The sequence below is a fragment of the Chenopodium quinoa genome, unplaced genomic scaffold (genome assembly GCF_001683475.1).
Source record: "Chenopodium quinoa cultivar QQ74 unplaced genomic scaffold, ASM168347v1, whole genome shotgun sequence".
Taxonomy (NCBI): Eukaryota; Viridiplantae; Streptophyta; class Magnoliopsida; order Caryophyllales; family Amaranthaceae; genus Chenopodium; species Chenopodium quinoa.
This window is the reverse complement of record NW_018744290.1, coordinates 615,699-635,966: the sequence shown is the minus strand read 5'-3', so window position 1 is coordinate 635,966 and position 20,268 is coordinate 615,699. Positions and strand designations below refer to the sequence as shown.

The 20,268-nt window shown below is 35.3% G+C and overlaps 4 protein-coding genes and 1 non-coding gene across 5 annotated transcripts; 2 read left to right on the top strand and 3 right to left on the bottom strand.

The window, feature by feature from the left end:
• Positions 1-275: 275 nt before the first annotated feature.
• LOC110695315 lies at positions 276-1,214 on the bottom strand. The gene is made up of 2 exons (XM_021872572.1): positions 965-1,214; positions 276-841 (listed from the first exon to the last, which is right to left on the bottom strand). The coding sequence occupies exons 1-2, from the start codon at positions 1,212-1,214 to the stop codon at positions 276-278; spliced, it is 816 nt and encodes a 271-aa protein (XP_021728264.1).
• A 948-nt stretch (positions 1,215-2,162) lies between these two features.
• On the bottom strand, positions 2,163-3,311 carry LOC110695314 (glutathione S-transferase T3-like). Its single transcript, XM_021872571.1, has one exon. It carries the CDS (start codon positions 3,309-3,311, stop codon positions 2,163-2,165), a length of 1,149 nt encoding a protein of 382 aa, XP_021728263.1.
• Positions 3,312-5,236: 1,925 nt separating this feature from the next.
• On the top strand, positions 5,237-11,290 carry LOC110695082 (sulfite oxidase-like). Its single transcript, XM_021872281.1, has 12 exons — positions 5,237-5,402; positions 7,269-7,384; positions 7,460-7,522; positions 7,737-7,773; positions 7,919-8,000; positions 8,362-8,480; positions 8,635-8,730; positions 9,595-9,705; positions 9,797-9,898; positions 10,046-10,093; positions 10,428-10,643; positions 10,983-11,290. Exons 1-12 carry the CDS (start codon positions 5,328-5,330, stop codon positions 11,097-11,099), a joined length of 1,182 nt encoding a protein of 393 aa, XP_021727973.1. The 5' UTR covers positions 5,237-5,327; the 3' UTR covers positions 11,100-11,290.
• Positions 11,291-12,663: 1,373 nt separating this feature from the next.
• LOC110695081 (ATPase family AAA domain-containing protein FIGL1-like) lies at positions 12,664-19,831 on the top strand. Its single transcript, XM_021872280.1, has 13 exons — positions 12,664-13,293; positions 14,688-14,823; positions 15,119-15,499; positions 15,625-15,863; positions 16,331-16,458; positions 16,531-16,649; positions 16,735-16,827; positions 17,752-17,853; positions 18,118-18,220; positions 18,624-18,707; positions 18,786-18,881; positions 18,974-19,101; positions 19,199-19,831. The coding sequence occupies exons 1-13, from the start codon at positions 13,019-13,021 to the stop codon at positions 19,298-19,300; spliced, it is 1,986 nt and encodes a 661-aa protein (XP_021727972.1). The 5' UTR covers positions 12,664-13,018; the 3' UTR covers positions 19,301-19,831.
• On the bottom strand, positions 12,738-12,811 carry TRNAV-AAC. The gene has a single exon. It is a non-coding gene; the product is annotated as a tRNA-Val (tRNA).
• Positions 19,832-20,268: the final 437 nt, after the last annotated feature.

Genomic DNA, 20,268 nt, shown 5'->3' with positions numbered 1-20,268 from the left:
TATTTTTTTTTTATTTTTGTCTTTTTTATCGTTAAAATTTGTCGTAAAATTAAGTACGTTATATAAAAAAATTGTAAAAAAAAGCTCATAATTTGTTAAATGTTTTTATTTATTTTAAAAGCGGTACAATACTAGAGAACAATTACATTTGCAACGTCATGCGTAATTAAACTTAGGAAATAAAATAAACACAATAACTAAAAAATAACTCGACTGCGTACGGAAAAGTAGCTACGCCATAGTACTTGGCTTTATTTAAGTCGTCTAATTTCTCCCTAATTACGTGGCCCGTATCGTTGCCAAATATGTTCGACTAAATCACGTTTCAGAGATAGATGAATTTCTCTGTTACGGAGGGAAGCTTTTCGCTGTAGAAATGCGTTGAAGTCAAAGTTGGTAGGTCGACCTACGTTGAATTCAAACGGTGGTGTTGTAGATGTTGATGCTGGTGTTGATTCTTGTTGATCTTCTTCGTAGAAGGCTCTTAGAACTTCGGCTCGAGTGTAGTTGTGGCGCTCATCTTCAACAATCATGTTGTGCATAATGATACATGCTTTCATTATGTCTCGCAGTATGTCCTCATCGTACGCCAGTGACGGTTTTCGTATTATTGCAAATCGAGCTTGCAAAACACCGAATGCTCTTTCAATGTCCTTTCGAGCAGCAGCCTGGTGGTCAGCGAACAATTTATCTTTTTGAAGTTGAGGGGTTGTGATACCCTGAACAAAAGTTGCCCACTTCGGATAAATACCGTCGGCTAAGTAATATGCCATGTTGTATTCATGGCCGTTAACGGTAAAATTTACCGGAGGAGCTCGACCATGCAGAACCTCATCGAACACTGGGGAACGGTATAAGACATTTAGGTCATTAAAAGATCCAGGAATCCCAAAGAAGGAATGTCATATCCATAAATCCTGATCTGCAACGGCTTCCAGTATTAGCGTTGCTTTCTTGTTCCTACCGGCGTACTGCGCTTTCCATGCCGTTGGACAGTTCTTCCATTCCCAATGCATGCAATCAATGCTGCCTATCATGCCTGGAAAACCACGCAGTTCATTTTGATGCAGTATTCTAGCCAATTCATCAGTTGTAGGGTTTCGCATGTACTCGGTTCTGAACTGCTCAATGACACCGGTACAAAAACGTTGAAGGGCAACTCGAGCGGTTGACTCACTGATCCGAACGTATTCATCCACGGCGTCCGCAGCCATGTCGTAGCCTAACATTCTTATCGCCGCTGTACATTTTTGCAGAGGTGATTAACCTAGCCTTCCAGCTGCATCCCTACGCTGCTGGAAGTACACATCACCTTCAACGACCTTGTTCATTATACGTACAAACAAAGGTCGTTGCATACGAAATCTTCTTCTAAATTGGGTGGTGTTGTACACAGGATTATCGGAAAAGTAATCATTAAACAACCTGGCATGTCCAATTTCCCTATCTCTTCTATTCGTACCCCCTCTAGGTTTTTTTGAAGAGTGTTGGGATTGTGTTTGGGGCATGAGGATAGATGGGGGTTGGTATGTGAAGAGTTCATCAACAAGTTGGTCATATTCTTCAGTATTTGAAGAAGATGAGCTTGAACTTGAGCTTGATGATGGTCTAGAATACATCTCGTATTAATATTGTTACTTGATGAAGGGGTGTGGTTGTGGATATGTGCCATGCCTACTATATATAGCAAAAATATCAAATGAATATGTGGTTACAAATCTGAATGACCACACCAAGTACATGAATCAAATTTTCAACCACGGAATAGGTATACTATGCTAGTTGACAGTGACAAGCCTTGAGTGCAATAATGTCGGTATTAATGACACAAAGGTAAAGCATTCTGATAAAGTGAATATAGGAAAACGTGGCTATACAATGACAAAGATTTATTGTAATTATGTCGGTATCAATGACACAAGGTTAAAGCATTCTGATAAAGTGAAATCAGAAAACTGTGACTACACAATGACAAAGATTTAAAGCAATTATGTCGGTATGAATGGCAACTTAAATCAACTTGTTAAACAACTTGTCATTCAATATTGGAAAATCAGAATACAAGTGTACATCTTACATTGAGATTAACCACACCACTAATACAACTTAAAAATAAAAGACTAAATTGCGCTTAATAAATAAAACACTACAACCAAACATGCTTAAAGGTCTTGTAATTTACCCAGTAAAAAATTCTTGTACGACTCTTCTTCAGGAGTGAGTGGCGTAGGCGAATTCTTCAGAGCTTGCACCATATCAAACCAGGTTTTCATCTTATGAATGTCAAGTTCCTCCCTTTTCCTCTGTTCCTTGTCTTTTTCAATTTTTATCCTCTCTTCCTTCAGAATGGCCTCCCTCTCGCGAATTGTAGCGAATTCCTTCATTCGTTCGCTAAGCTCAGACGAACCACTTTCTGTTGCTACTGCTTTCCCTTTACGCTTCGCCTTCGCCTTCTTGACACCCTCGGGTCGCTGTAAACCGCCAGATGAAAAACCATCCGTAGGGGTATCATCCTCTACATCATCTCTGAACCTCTTCCCACTTCCAGCACTACCTTCTTCCTCAGCATCACAAGCGACTTTTCTTTCCTTCAAGGACATTGACCATCTCAGCTTTGGTCTCCACTTTGGATCCTTGTTAAGCATTTCAATTGCGTGAGGAAAAGTGAAATTGCGACCTTGGGCGACATGAAAAAGCTTCGCCGCACTTTTCATACGATCAGCTTCATTGTAACCACTCCCTCCCTCCAGAAGTCTTCCTGCTTCATCATAGCAAGATATCCATTGCAGTGTGTCCGCTGCCAACCTTCTCCAGTGCGACGTCAGACTCTTAATAAGCCTTGGCGGAATTATATGCGGCTTCTGCGTATGCAAAGTTTGATATGCTGCGTGTACATTGCGCCATAGGCTAGTTGCTTTTTGGCTTGTACTTTTAATAGCATCCTCGCTAATCTGCAAGTACAACCCAATCAGAGCTTCATCTTCCGCAAAAGACCAAATACGGGTAGCTCGTGCAGGAACCTGGTTGGGTTCCAACAAGCGAACTGGTGGAGGAGGATACTGCGGCGTCTCTGGTACGCTTTCCTCTTCGCTCTCATCGAAGAGTGTGTTACTACCAAGATCAGTTTCAGGTGTACGATCTTCATTAGCAGGGTTTTGTAGGGGAACCTCAGTGGGTGTCTGATGCAGTGGAGGTGGTTGCGACGACATATTGCCCATTCTTTGCAAGAACAATTGAAACTCGGAATTAGTTAGGAAATCATCACTAAAACCCGAAAATTGTTGACGGAAATTTGGGTTGTTTGGATCCATTAAAAGATTCTGCATCAAAAAACAAAAGATAAATATCGTTACAAACATTTACTCAAAAAACAAATTAAAATGATAACAAATCCAAAAAAATATCAACAACTTTCTTTAATTGCATAATGCAATTACATTACATGCCATACAATATTTTTTTTTTTCCTCACAAAATAACATATATACTAATTTTAACACATAACTACATGTACATATTAAAAAAAATAATTAACCAATACTTGCAACACTTTAAGAACTATGAATTTAGAAATTTCTTGAGAAAATATACACAACTTTGTTTAATTACATAATGCAATATAATTTCGTGGCCTATAATTTTTTTTTTCCATAAAATCACATATATACTAATTTTATTACGTAACTACATTTATATATAGCAAAAAAAATTAACCAATAATTGCAACACTTTAATAACTACAAATTTAGAAATTTATGGACAAAATATACACAACTTTGTTTAATTACATATTGCAATATAATTACATGGCCTACAATTTTTTTTTTTAAAAAAAAAATCACATATATACTACTTATATTATATAACTGATTTTAAAAATTAAATAAATTTTTTTTTACCTCAATATGGCTGAATTGCAACAACAATTTCTTCTACAAATTTAAACTTTTAAGAAAATTAAAATTTGGAGGATTTTAAAGTGTTTACGAAATTATATCAAAATATATCAAAATGCATGTCTATTTATAGAGAATTTAATTTTATGACCGTTGGTAATTTTATTTTTTTTTTACAAAATATATTTTTCTGAAAATGCATTATAAATAAATAACTGTTGTAAAACGGCTAGTATTTTCTGATTGGCTGGCTGCCTGCACCCGCCACGTGTCGCGTCTTCATTGCTCCCCCTCGCTGCACGCTTCAGAAACCAGCTTTTTTTTTTTAAAATATGATTCATCAAAACGACGCGTTTTGATAGGCGCGCCTTTGAGGGACCTCATCAAAACGCGTCGTTTTGATGCTTGGAGTCCGTTTTTTTTTTGTTTGCCAGCCAGCTGTGGACCTCATCAAGTTTTGAGCTTTTTTGGAAATGCTCATGGGCTTTTTTTCCCATTTTAACTTTTGCTCACCATTGTAGCTCATGATCATTTTTTTACTCACAAAAAATTCTCATGAGCAAAAAAAAACACTCACCATTGCTAGTGCTCTTAGTTGTAATCATGTAATGTTTTGACTTTCACATTACCCACTGCATAATTTCAACCCTTTATATCTCCAATTAGAACAAATGTTAAAATCGTGAAAATATAAATTATATAAATCTATTAAGATTTTATATGACTATATTTTGTCCAATATAAAATTTAACAAAGGTGATCAAATAAGAAAATATGTTAAACTAAAACAAAATGGAGGAAGAAAATATAAACAAAACAATAAAGGGGGATTGAAAAACTTTTATAGAGTGAAATCAATTAAGAAAAAAACGTTAAGAACAAATAAGACAATACTTTATTTTTTTTTTATTTTTTTTTATTTGGTGTTAATGAGAGCAGAACGGGTGAAGAGAATCGATCTCATGATTTCCTATAACAGGACTAAAGCTTTAACTAAATGATGTACCCCTCTCTCAAAGTGCATACAAGTATATATCATTGATCCTTGCCAGGGAAGGATCTTTGTTTCGGCGGACAAGGGCGCAACCCCCTTAAGTATTTTTGAGTTGTTGATCATAAATTTGTAAATAATATGATGTGTAATAATTGCATATAAAAAATTAATGACATACGATTCTTCAAAAAAAAGGAAAAATTTAATGACATAGGAATAGTGATTAAATATTGTTTTTTTTTTAGCAAAAGGTTAGGATCAAATCTTCTTGACCCCAACTTTTTGGCCCAAGCAAAGTTGACAGGCCGTCAGGCAACTCAGGCCCACTAGATATTACCAAATTCCAAAAAAAAAAAAAAAAAAAAACCAAAAAAGAATAATTTTCTCTCAATCTCATCCCAGAAACACCAGTCGGAAGAGTAATTGAGTCGCGCAAAATGCCGGGGCTTCACGCGCCGTCCGATTACTCCAATGAACCATCTCGTCATCCTTCTCTTATCATTAATTCCAAGGCAATTTTCTCTCTTTTATTATTGATCATGTTGTTAATTTCTTATTTATTCAGCAAGTTTGATTTTAATGATTATTTGTTATTTTACTCTGTTGAATTCTGCTGGAATTTGAATTAATTCATTGTTTGGTATTTTATAATATGATTTTATTTTTGTTTGAAAATCACACTGTTCTATCTAAATGCAGGAATAAATTATTGATTAACTGATTGAATTTTTGGAAAATTGTTTAGCTGACGAATTAGTGATAATTTTTATTTTTTAATTTTTTTTTGACGCAATTTTGATTTGTTGATGGGTTGTTATTGTTATTATTTGTCTGTTTTTTTTTTTTTTTTTTTTTTTTTTTTTTTTTTTTTTGGGGGGGGGGGTGGATTTTAAGTTGTGTGCTACTTTGAGGGATTTGTTATTGGCAATAAAACATCTAGAATTAATATGGTAATTGATTGTTAATATAAAAACATTTTTGCTATGTTAAAAACTGTTGGGGATAATACTAGAAATACAAGGGACACAAAGAAGAAATCGGAATTAAACAATAATAACCTTTGAGGCGTGAACGAAATCACTTTCCCAAAAGTAATATTTCGACCCTTAAACTACAACCCGGGTATCACGAAATCACTTAGGAGATACGACGAAGAACAATCACAATTATGTGTAGTATAATTATGATTCAATGTAAACTAGTATATTTATTTTGTGATGATGAACAATGACAAACACGTGCAAATTGACTTTTTAATGAAGAGATAAAAAAAAAAAAACTGATGATCCCCCACAACCCTTACGTTGAATATATATATGCAGCATGCAAAAAAGTGAATAGCCATTATTCCAAAAGGTGTATTCCAAACGGTGCCATATAACCATTATTCCAAAAGGTGTAAACTAAACGGTGCCATATAACCATTATTTCAAAAGGTGTATTCCAAACGGTGCCATATAACCATTATTCCAAAAGGTGTATTCCAAACGGTGTAAAAACAACAGTTTATTTCATCAAGCAATGCAATACTCTAAATAACTCAAAGAAAACAAAACTGTGCTAGCATAAGTAAAATTGGAGTAATTTTGGAAATTGTTTAAGTTAGAAATATATTTTTGATGAATTAGTGATTTAACTGATTATATCATACTTCTATATAAACTAAATTCATATGTGGCCTGATGGTAGAACCATTGATAGTACTTCTGTTTTATCAAAGAGTAAGTTGTCTAAATAGTAGATACTCCCGCTTGATTATGCATGTTTCGGACCAAAATTCGAGTCATACGTCGTGTTAACAACCTTAGAAGTTTAGAACTATACTAATTCTTGAAAGTACTCAAAGAAAATGATAGTAAGATTACTCGGTCTAGGTAAAGTGGAAAACCCTTTCCTGGATTGGGAGTATATTGAAGATTGTTGATTGGCCAAATTCAGGCTAGAATGTCGTTATAAGTTTGAAGGAAAGCAGGTTCGGGAAGACTTGTCAATAGTCATATTCATATATTAATAGTATCAAGGATTATGTTCCTTTGGTGATGATTTTTATGTAGTAGTACTCTCTAGATGGTTTAAAGAGATTACTGTATCAATGACTTACAGAATTTGGCAGTTTTGTGTGACTTACACTTTTGGCGGTAGCTTAAGACGTATTCATCTTCAAGGAATTGAGGTTTTGTTTGTTTTTTTGTTTTTAGAGATGGCCTAAAATAAAGTCAATTGGGAAAGGATTAACATACAATATATTCCAGTGTGAAGGCTTTTTGCATGCTTCCGTTAGCTCAAGAACTAGGCAATTTATTTTGGCTGTGGATGTAGTATCACGTAACTAGCCTCGTTTTCATTGGTTAGTAAAATTGTAGTTTATTACTGTGCAGGAGCCTTTTAATGCTGAACCGCATCGATCAGGCCTCATATCCTCCTATGTGACTCCAGTGGATTTGTTCTACAAAAGAAATCATGGACCTATACCTATAGTTGATGACATCGAAAGGTTATCCTTACTGCTATAATCTTTGCAATACTTGGTGATACTTCTATACTGATGCAGTTGTATATTGTCTCGTAGGTATTGTCTTTCTGTTATGGGCTTGATCAGCGTCCAAAAGGAGCTCTCCATGAGAGACATCCGGTAGGCAGGTTTTACAATATTTTGATTGCATTACTTTATAGAGGATATGTCGAGGATATGTCATATGGGTTATACCTTGACTTTACTTGACTGGTTGCAAACTAGAAATATTATCTTGTAGTTGAACTGACATATGTGATCTACCTGATGGTTGCCCTCTCCCCTCCCCCCTCCAGTTTGTTTTCATGTGCTCACATTGTTTCTTCTGTGTTAGGGACCTGCCCAAGTATACTGTAACAGCTACATTACAGGTTGGTTTTAAAATTTCAGTAATGAGAAATTAAGTGGGCTATTGGTGTTTGCTTTTGTGACATGCCTTATTCTCTCAGAATAACTGTAACGTCCTTCTGTTCAACAATTAAAGCTGATGAGTATTTTGATCTTTCAATGCTACAGTGTGCAGGAAACCGCAGGACAGCTATGAGCAAAACGAAAAAAGTGAGAGGAGTTGGATGGGGCATTGCTGCCTTAGGAAATGGTTTGTGCTTTTCACATTGAAACAAATGAAGTAATATTAATTTGAGTAATATTGGGGCAATTTCTGTTCCTTCATTATATGCTGTAAACTATCCATGCTTTGCTGTAGGACTTCATCAATTTGTAAAATTAGAGAAAGAAGCAAACACGAGTTTGGCTATATTGGATAAGTAGGCTTTCTATGATGCTTGTTTTTATGGAGTATAGTTTGCTGAATATAGTCTGCAGACTACTGTCTTTTTTATGCCTGTTGAAGAACTTGGTGTATACTTGTTAGATAATTGCTTACATAAACTGATGCTTAGAGAGTTTGTGCTCAGTCCACCTTCCTAACCTTTTATTATCTTTTAACTTTAATTCAGCTGTATGGGGTGGAGCTAAACTAGCAGATGTGCTTGAACTTGTTGGTGTTCCTAAGCTAGCGAGTTCCACAGCAAGTGGGGGAAAACATGTTGAATTTGTCAGTGTTGACAGGTGCAAGGTAATGCTTCTTTCATTCTCTGTTTTGACTTTTGTTTATACGTTTTTTTCATCATTCTTCAATAATTGGTGGGTTTTTTTTTTTTATTTATTTATTTTTATTTTTAAAAATCTCTTGATGGAGAGTTTCACCAGATCTATTTGTTGTTGAGTAGGAAGAGAATGGCGGTCCTTATAAGGCATCAATTCCGTTGAGCCAGGCAACTAACCCGGAGGCCGATGTATTACTTGCCTATGAAATGAATGGAGAGGTGATTTTCATCTAAGTTCTTACTGCCTTTTTTCTTCTTCAATGCCTTACACAAAATCTGAATCTCTACCAAGCTTGCATCTAAGGCAGGATTTTTCTAACACTCGTGATAGGATTCCACCTTAATAACTTACTCATCAAAGAGAGTTTGTAGACTTTGATTATGAGTAAATTTATGTTATATTTTGCTACATATCTACTACTGATAAAGTAAACTGTCCCTGCTAGTTAATCTGCAGCTAATGGAGTCACTCTATGTTGTGGCTTCTAAGGCCCTGTTCTATCTGACTTATTTTTGGCTCAAATAAGTTCAAATAAATCTGGATAGTTCAGTTCAGTTGAAACAAAAATAATCCTTCCCCCCATGCACAAAATTAAAAAAAAAAAAAAAAAAAAAAAGATAAAATAAGTCAAGTAAGTTCAAATAAGATAAGTTTAGACAAGATGATTCGAATAGAATGAAGCTTAAATGAAGAGATGTGGGCATGTTTTGACAGAGGATGTTAATCAGGGCTCATTTTATTTTTAATTTCCCCACTCTCTACCTGTGTTAAACCAGAGAAGAAAAAGGCTGATCAACTGCAGTTGAAACCTCATAGGTATTGTGTTTGTAAAATTGATTTGGGCCTGATTTTCTTACTGTCTTCTCTTCTGTATGGAGACATCAGGCATTGATAATTTGACTGCCTAGAATTTCCATCATCTTGATAAAAAAGATAGTGAAAAGATGAGAAAAGTGGTTGAGCTATTGATTTTCCAATCAAGCTTCATTCACGATCACTAACTGATCTCATGACCAGCATTAAGTGTCTTTGTGTGCAGTATCAATCTAACTTGAGTTTATCTGTTTGTGATATGACCTTAGCCTCTTAACAGGGATCATGGTTATCCATTACGTGTAATTGTCCCGGGTGTTATTGGTGCTCGTTCAGTTAAATGGCTGGATTCTGTCAATGTGATTGCTGAAGAATCTCAGGTTGGCTAATATAGAGTACTTGGTTTTTATAAGCTGTTACATATTTTCTCTTTAGGGGACTTAGTGGCCTATTTCATGCTGCTATCAACAGGGTTTCTTCACGCAAAAGGATTATAAAATGTTCCCTCCTACAGTTGATTGGGATAATATAAATTGGTCAATGAGGAGGCCTCAAATGGATTTTCCAGTTCAGGTATATGTATTCCTGAAAGCTGATGTGCACCATACTCTGACATAACTTGTTCAGAAATAAATTTGGGCAGAATGTGATTAGATTTCTGAACTTGAACGTTTGAATTTGTGGGCATAATGAGAATAAATGTTGCTTCTTTTTTTGCAGTCCGCCATCTGTTCCTTAGAAGACTCTAATGTTCTGAAGGATGGCAAGGTAATTTTGCTACATTTGTTCCTTCTCACTCAATAATACTTGGGCAAAATATAATTACATATGCGCTTTGTTCAAACTACAATATCAACAATTTAGCACTTAACATTCTGGAGAGTGGAGACCCCATCCAATGGCAAAATATCTCGGAATGTTTGCACTCTTATATAATTATAAATCAAATGCACAAATATAGAGAGGATTTTATGTTCTTAAAAAAATATCTCCTGAAATCCTCTTTGCTGAATTCTGGCACTTCAGGAATATGTCAACATTAGCACTATCTGGTAATGGTATCTAAAACTTTTTTTTATTTTTTATTTTTATCTGGGTTTAGGTAATAGTCAAAGGATATGCACTATCTGGTGGAGGTCGGGGGATTGAAAGAGTAGATTTATCCATAGATGGAGGTAAAACATGGGTGGAAGCCTCCAGATACCAGAAACCAGGCGTGCCGTATGTTGCAGATAGTTTCTACTGTGACAAGTGGGCGTGGGTATTTTTTGAGGCCGAAGTTGAGGTGCAGCATAGAGCTGAGATTGTTGCAAAAGCGGTAAGGATGTGTTATACTGTATTACGTAATAAAATTCCTTGGTCCCTTCTCTTGCAGATACTTTGGTCTTCTGTTTTATTTTATTTTTTAATTTTAAAATTTTTATACAAACTGGCTTGAGTATTATGCTCTGAAAAATTTAATGAAAAACTTTACATGGCTGTCTTATGAGTAACTTTAAGTTTCTGTTTTCTGTCTATGTAGAACACTAAAACAGCTGCTCAACTGCTGTTACTTTTGTAATATAAAATCTTTTGATTCAACTCATTTCATGTTCAATTATTGCTGAGTTTTCTAATGGCACTATTTGTGCTTGATGTTTTCTTTGATTTGTGGCAGGTGGATATCGCTGCAAACGTGCAGCCCGAAAGCGTAGAAAGTATCTGGAATCTCAGAGGAATTTTGAACACATCATGGCATAGGGTTGATGTTAGAATTGGTCACTCAAGTATGTGATATATCAAAGTCTACCTTATTGTATTTGGGTTGACAAAATTTTAACTATATGTGGCAAGACTTGCAATTCTATTTCGCGACTTGGTGAATAACCTATAAGCTACTATGTATGGTTATTGTATGTATTGTATTAGTGATTCTGAGGCTCTTTTTTCGTGGTTTGAAGCTATTTGAATCAATCGTTTTCCTTATCTCGAACCTGTCACATACGGAGTAACATACTCCCTCCGTTTCAGAATGATGTTGTTTACGTAAATCGATGCAAAATTTTGCCCATCTTTGACCGCAGATGTCTTTAATCTCAGACGAGCAAAAATTATAGTAGTTAGATATTAATAATGTACTCAATAAGACGAATCAAACTAGATCCCACGTGACTATATTTGTTCTTGTAGATTGAGAGAAATTTAAAGGATACTCTTTTATTTTTTAAAAGTCAAAATTCCAAACAGAAACATGGAATGGAGGGAGTATAAGTATAAATGCTTCGTATTTAAGTGATGAAAAGACATGATAATATTTACATTTTTTTTTCGAGAGAGAATGGAAGTATTTACCTACAGGTTTCTCATTAATCTTTAAGCCATTTCATAGTGAAGTAAGAGCTAGACTTGAGTTGAGTGTGGTCGTAAGTTCGTAACTCAAATACGGATCTAAAACTATTAAATTAAAATAGTTGGGCAGTTGGGCACCAACTAATAAAATAACCAGCGTGTGACCCGAGTTTGCGTGCGGTAATTTTTTTTAGATTTTTTTTTGTTTTTATTCTACACTCCAATTTGTATTTATCTATTTGTGTGGATTGATATAGCATTTTCTTCTAGCTAAGAGTGTTCAAACCTCTATGAATGCATTTTTAGTTAATGATGACATGGAATAAAAACTGTTGAATGGTGATGAGCAATGCTAGTGTTAGAAGGGGCACACTTGACGTAAAAACATCTTTAAGAACGTCTTTTAATAAATAGTATAGATTAAATGAAGCAAGGTAGAATTTAAATCGTATAAGCATTACCAAAAAAATGGTCTTACTTTTATACGGAGTAGTTGCTAAACCATTCAAATATTCAATTGATAACTTATTTTAGCTTTTTAAAAAAAAAAATTTACTTGTAATAATTTTTTTTTATATTCCTTTCAAAAAAAAAAAAAAATTATTCTTTTTTACAGTATATTAAAACAAATTTTTTTAAAAAAATTAAAATAAAAAAATACGGGAACAAAATGGCTTGTAAATAGTATAGATTAAATGAAGCAAGGTAGAATTTAAATCGTATAAGCATTACCAAAAAAAATGGTCTTACTTTTATACGGAGTAGTTGCTAAACCATTCAAATATTCAATTAAAATAAAAAAATACGGGAACAAAATGGCTTGTAAATAGTATAGATTAAATGAAGCAAGGTAGAATTTAAATCGTATAAGCATTACCAAAAAAATGGTCTTACTTTTATACGGAGTAGTTGCTAAACCATTCAAATATTCAATTAATAACTTATTTTAGCTTTTTAAAAAAATAATTTACTTGTAATAATTTTTTTTTATATTCCTTTCAAAAAAAAAAAAATTATTCTTTTTTACAGTATATTAAAACAAATTTTTTTAGAAAAATTAAAATAAAAAAATACGGGAACAAAATGGCTTCGCCCAGGTTCGAACTGGGGACCTTCAGTGTGTTAGACTGACGTGATAACCAACTACACCACGAAACCTCTTCTGAACAAACTTCTCAAAATATTTTACTTAACCTAAAATCTACAATAACACCTAAAAAAGAAAATAAAATAAAATACAAGTACTAAGTAATAAAAATTAAAAACCCTCCAAAATCAGAAATCCCTTCACAAAATCCTTCTCTCACTCTTTCTTTCTCTCTCCTGAAAGTTACAGTAAGAAAGGAGCTTGAAAGAGGTGCAACAATGGCGAAACAAGAGGAGAGAGAAGAAAACCAGCAAAGTTGGAGGAAAGAAGTCGATAACAACATCAACCGTCTTCAATCTCTACTCTTCGGCGCCGATTTCGCTTTAGAGAATCGCGATTATTCTTCCGCACAACTTCTCAGTCTTCGTCTCCTCGGTTTTCTCGATTCTCGCTCTCAAAACGACGTCGATTCCTCGTTTATTCATCCTATTCGTCGTGATGCTTTGTCTAAGCTCGACGCTTCTCGCCGTGAACTTACTCCCGTTTACGACCGGTAACTCTTTCTCTCTATTATGTTCCTTTTTGAGGTATTTGTAATTTTTAGTATTTCAGTTTTTTTTTTTTTTTTTTTTTTTTTTTTTTTTTTTTTTTGATTTTGGTGAATTTTTTGTTTGATGATGGATTTTATATTGCGAATTGAAGCTGAATGATTTCGTTATTCGAAAATTTCGGTGGAAAAATTTTATATAAGTGCTTAATTTTGTTCGATTTTTCTGTTCACGAAATTGATTACTGTATTTTGATATTGAATGGAGCTGCAATTTGAGCTAATTTGATTTTTCGCCATTTTTCAAAATTATTGTTTTGTTTTCGAATTGGAGGAACGCTTTTGGTGTTAGGTTTTGTTTCAGAAGTTGAATCTCTATATTTTGATGATTGCGAACATCGTTTCATTGATTATAAGAGATGAAGCTCTAGTGAATTTTTATATTTAGGCTTTTGGAAGCATTAAATTCTGTAACTAAACCAGAAGAACTTCACTTTGTTGTTCGGGTTTTGTTAGGGAAACTAAGACATACTTTGTATGTTGTATTGCGATTTAATGATTGTAGGAGTTTGTTGGCCAACACATTTGATACATTGCAAAATGATTGACTGCTAAGGTTATCTTACTTTTACAACCTCAAAAGCACTTAGATTGTGATATGTCTAGGCAATAGATGCTCCAAGAACTATAAAGGAAAATGAAGCTTACATCTTCCTTAAATAATTCAACATAACACTATAGAGATGGAAACTAGTGACGCGACATGCCTTGTGATATTATTGTACTCTGTATATAAGTGAAAATAAGCCAGAAGGGAGATTGGAGATGGAGAGTATAATCATATCCATGAGAATGCTCACAGTATGTGGTCATAGAAGGGAAAGGATTGCATATGAGGTCATAAAATGTAGTATTCTTGGTTTGCTGCTACAAGAGAGAAGCTATTCTTGTCAAAAAACAAGAAGTGAGATTTATTATTGGCTGTGTGAATGACCTAGTCAGAGATCATGTGTAGGAAACACTGGTTCCCTCAGAAGCCATTATGTGCCAACCTATCAAGATGGTGGGGAACATATCTGTGTTTCCTCTTTCTTACACATTTTCTGATGCTCTAACTCTTGATAACAGCAACAAGCTAGAGGGCAGTTATTTCTAATGTCCATAATGCAGGCTCTGCCTTTAACATATGACCCAAAAAAGTGTTATTGAGATATTTCCCTTATCCTTGACAATAGTTGTGATTGATATGTCGCTTTAATGCTTTCTTTTCTTGGCAGAATTAATTTATTTGTAATTTTCTTTGTGCAGCAGTTATCTGTTATCCTGTGGAAGTTTGTGTTTCATCTCTACTGTTTAAATTTTTTTGTAAAAAGTTTTACTATGTGCCATTTGTGTAACAGCCAAGCATTTGAAGCAGCAGGCATACCTCCTGGAAAAATTTTCTCCATAAATGCAGACGTTGATGTCAAGATCAAGCAGTCAAAATGTTTTCGTGCCCTTATTCAGCAGTCTTCCAAAGTAAATACGAGTGGATTGGTATGTGTGATCTAAGGCCTTGAAAATTTCAGTTTCTAATGACTCACATTTCTATTAATGCTAATTATACCTAATGCACTCTTCATTTTGGGGAGGGGGGCAATTAATGTAGTTTAAGCACTTTGATAGATCTTTGGAATCACAACTGATTGAATTTGACTAGTGTCGTTATGAGTCTTCTAATTGTGCAACTGTTCTAGACTCCTAGTAAGTTATGTTCATTGTGTAACCTCCTTAGCCAGTAGGGAGCAGTACTTTTGATTTAAGTGCTCATTGCTATCTACATCTTGTGCAGGGAGGCCAAAGAGACCAATTTGAGAGAATGACTAGGAAGACCTCCAAAACCACTCTTGAGGCAGACTTGTCATCTTGGCATGGGAACAACATGACGGGTAGAAGTAATGTTGGTGTAAAAGGTCCTGTTACATCCAAAAATAATGGTACTGACGACTGCATTATTTTGGACAAGGCATGTGCATCAAATAATCACGTCAGAGGGCATTCTTCATTTGCACGCGCTGAAGAAGAAGAAAGAACGCTTGGAAACAATTTGGGAGTAAAGCGTCCTCACATGGAAACAAGGTATCCTAGAAATGACATCGGATCACCTTTGAGCAACAAGGAAACTAACAGAGAAGTCTCTGGAAATGTGTTTGTGACTGCTAGAACCAAATTGGTATTTTCAATTATGTCTACATCTTGAAATTAGACTACAGCCTTCTCAAAATGTTGGAAACCTGGGACTTGTTCCAGTCTCCAAATTATCTTATCGAAATTTATATCTTGTTTTCCTTATGACAGGAAATGGAAGTAAAGCAAAAGAAAGGATTGGGTGGTTCACCAAGCTGTTCTGTCTCTCCCATTAGCGATTACAATTCCAACAGCCGGGGTTATAGTGGAAAATCATATGGTGTATCACGCCGTGGGGTCCGTGGTAATTTTATTCCCCCAATCAGATCCAATGGCAACAATGCTGGGAATATGACTGCACGAATTGGTGGCAAATGTGATGATGCTGCGGAGGATTCAACCAGAAAATGGTATGTCCAGCTCACAAGTGTATTATTAAACTTCGGTTGATAAGCTTTTCACAGTTTTTTGCTTTAATTTTTATTTTTGTTTTTGTTTTTGTTTTGTTTTGTTTTTTGTTTGTTTTTGTTTTTTTGGTTTTTTCCTGTCATGCTTCGTTATAAGATTATACTAATCTAAGTGGTAGTTCTTTTGACAGAAAGTTGAACTTTGTAGTCAAAATTTGAGGATTTTTTTGGCTGACAAAAAACATAGGAATTGTTCCTAGAAAGTTCTTTGCACAAAATGAAGAAAGTTAAATAACTTAATCCTCCCCAGTTTAGTCTATTCCTCAAGGCCCACCAAATAGTTTTTTACATGTCCTGGCATCCAGCCAAATGGCCACCAAGTGGAGTTCCCACACTCTACTTCCTGTGGTCAACTGGTGGAAGGTGATCAGATATTCATATTTGCTAACAGCTCATTTGTTTTGTGCTAGTTTGGAAATGTTATGTGGTCCTGATGGGGAGCTGCCAGAGAAGCTGAGAAATTTGGAGCCTCGTCTAATTGAACATGTTAGCAATGAGATCATGGACCGAGATCCCAATGTGCGCTGGGATGACATTGGTAATTTGCATTTGTTATATGCAATGCTCCTTTTTGTGAATATATCTAGCACTCATTGTCTTCTTGTTACAGCTGGTTTAGAGCATGCCAAGAAATGTGTGACAGAGATGGTGGTTTGGCCTCTATTGCGCCCAGACATTTTCAAAGGATGCCGTGCTCCAGGAAGAGGTCTTCTGCTCTTTGGTCCACCTGTAAGTACTGCAGCTCTTTACTTTTAAAGTGCAAGTGGCCTAAAAGCTACTGTTTCATGAATATTGTCTCATATATTTATTTCAGGGAACTGGTAAAACAATGATTGGGAAGGCTATAGCTGGAGAGGCTAAAGCAACATTTTTTTACATATCTGCCAGTTCACTGACTAGTAAGTGGGTAAGTTTAAAACCTTGGATCCAAAGATTTTTGCATTGTTCACTGTGTTTTGTGTTTTCTGCTTGCTTGTAATTCTAAATCACGTTCTCATAAAAAATAGGGAGTTTTCCAGTTCAATTTGCTGCAGACTATACATTTCTCTTGCCACCTTAGAATTTTGTTGTCTTTTTCCTAGGAATTCCTTATCTACTCTCCTTATATATAGAACTTTATTCTCTGATGAATTTAAATTCTTTCATCTGATATGTAGAACTTAATTTGTTCAAGGTTCAAGTGTGGCTTGTTAATCTGTGAGTGTTTTGAGATATTTGCTTGCTAATTGTGCATTACAATGACATATGAATCTCATGAAACTTGGAAGGCATGTCCACTTATTTCTTGTTTTCCTGACTCCCTTCATTGGCAATTGACATCATGAAGAAATGACCTTCGCTTTAAGCTGTTAATTGACAATATATTACTAATATGACTAGGGGGGTGGTTGGATTGGGAGTGAAGAATTAAGGGTGGTTAATAAGAGAGAACAAAGAAAAGGAAGACAGGTGTAGTTTGCAGTTGTGGTTGAGAGAGGAGGATGGAGGTGGACCGTGGGGAAATCATTACCTCTTATTACCGTCTAGGTTAAGCATCCTCTCCCTCCCTCTCCCCAGAAAGGTTTAAACCCCCAAAATGAAGATTATAATCGCTTCATCCCTCCTTCAACCACCAGTCCACCACCACCTGTCTACCTCTGCCAATCTTCCTTGGCTTGATTTTCTCTTATTACCCCTTCTTTAATTCATTAATTCCTAATTCAAGCTTGCCTAAAGATTCAGATAGAGACTGTCTGCTATTATCTTCAGAATTTTATGTTTAAGAAGTGCAAACTGGCTATGATGCATTTTTATGTTAGAGCTAAGATATTGATGTGTTGATAAAATGCAGATCGGGGAGGGTGAAAAGCTAGTGAGGGCTCTATTTGGAGTTGCCAGTTGCCGTCAACCAGCAGTTATATTTGTTGATGAAATTGATTCCCTTCTGTCGCAGGTAATGCTGGTCTCTGAGCTTTAGCTTTGGAGGAAGAGGGATTTTTATTGTTTTTATTGCTTCTATATGGACTTGACTGGGGAAGCAAATATTTGCCTCAGTGTAAGACATTCTTGGGGTTTCAAATTAATAAAAAGGAGGCTTGAACAGAAAAATGTGACCACATATTTAATTATATTTTTGAAGATGAATTAATTCAGTTCCTGCACGAATCATAACTTTCTATATTGCTGAGAAGTTTTATAAAAGTTTATTTTATGACAGCGCAAATCAGAAGGTGAGCATGAAGCAAGTAGGAGACTCAAGACTCAGTTTCTCATTGAGATGGAAGGCTTTGACAGTATAAGTGAACAGATTCTGCTTATAGGTGATTGTTCATATCTTTATGGCAGATTGTCAAACCTGACTATTGATGCTCTTTTATCGTACAACCTGCCACATTAGGTGGAGTATTCATTAGATAAATTGCTAATGATTGCTATTATTTCAACTTTTACAGTAAATATAATTAGGTTTGACTTCAAGCAAAGATGTTAAACTTTATGATTATCTTGTAAAAATTGGGCTTCCCTAACCTCTTATATTATTCTTGTTGAAGTCTTTGCTGATGCCAATTTGGTTGCACTTGGATGCCAAGGTCTAGGCTGTTGCATCAGTGTTTTCATGGGCATGGCATAGTGGACTCTTTATGCTTAGGCATTGCACCCAATGGTCTATTTCATGTTTTGATTCGGGTATCAATTAACATGTAAATTATGTGTACTCTGCAGGAGCTACAAATAGGCCCCAAGAGCTTGATGAAGCAGCAAGGAGGCGGCTTACGAAACGACTGTACATACCACTCCCTTCTGCAGGTCTGTGTCTCTGCCCGTCGCCTGAATTTCCAGCAGATATCACTGATAGGTTATAATAAAAATATTTTGAATGCACAGAAGCAAGAGCCTGGATAGTACGCAATCTCCTGGAAAAAGATGGGCTGTTTAGACTCTCAAAAGAGGATATGGACATAATCTGCAAATTGACTGAAGGTTTTTGACTTATCCACCATTTACCAACCTTGCGATCACACATTTATGGGCTTCATCTGTTTTTTTACCATATGTATTTCACCCCATCCCAGGTTACTCTGGATCGGATATGAAAAATCTTGTGAAGGATGCTTCCATGGGTCCACTAAGAGATGCTTTGAGGCAGGGCATAGAAATTACAAAGCTGGACAAAGAGGATATGAGGCCAGTAACTCTACAGGTAAGCATGTCTTGCTTGAAATAGCTTATTTAATACTCATGTTACAGTTGGTAAGTTTTCTTTAGCTATTTAAGCCATGACTGCTATTATTTTGTAGGATTTTAAAGATGCTTTGCAGGAGGTGAGGCCGTCAGTTTCACCTAATGAACTTGGTATATATGAAAACTGGAACAAACAGTTCGGAAGCTTGGCAGTCTAGCACTAAGGTAAAATGACTAGATTAATGAGCGTCGCTACAACATCTGACATTTGGTGGACTTGGAGCTTCAGATTTTCAGTTTGATTCTGAGCATTTTCCCTCTTTCCTTCAAAAATTATATGAAGAGAAGAGTATAGGTTCAAAAGACAGTGCTAGACTGCTAGAGGTTTGTCAGAGTTGGCATAATAGTACACATGGTTGTCTTGCAGTGCAAATTAAAGAATGAATGTAACACTTTTTCTCACATGGCTTGTATAATGAAACATGTTCAATTTATCTTTTCTACGTATTTCATAAGGAAGAGCTCGGAGTTTAGCTAAGGGATTAAAGTTGCAGATATAATTGAAGTTAGTGATTTGGTAGAGTGTAACGTACAAAACGATAAAGCTGTAAAGACTGCAAGCTATTGTAGATGTAGTGTCAATTGTAATGGAGCAAATATTTAAAAACGGAGGGAGTAATGTATAGCCAACAAAGTGAATAAGTAATTCAGCTTGACTTTATTATATACTTTAGCATTCAATTTTTGTATGAGTTGATTGCTTTCCTCTTTTGTTAAGGTAAGATAACTATTGTTTTGGAAGATTTAAACAGATGACCAGAAATGAAATATCAATGCTCACTTGAAATGAATGGCTTCTTTCTCTTGGAATTTTAACCTTTTATTAAGCAATGAGTTTTATAACAATGTCAAAGACGGAAAAGTTACAAGCAATGACGACAGCAATAGCCCACAAAACCAGAAAGTAGTTCAATCAGGCATTCAGCATGACTACTAGATTACGAGTTCATGTAACAATATGCGTTGTAAACTATTCTACATATCTACTAATAACAGAAATTCAATGGCTTTTAGAAAACGTTGAAATTAACCGTATTTGTCAAATTAATTTTGTCATTCTTCTGTGTATTTTGGGTTGTTCTTCAAGACGACACAACTCTCCAATATGGGCGACAATGGAACATAC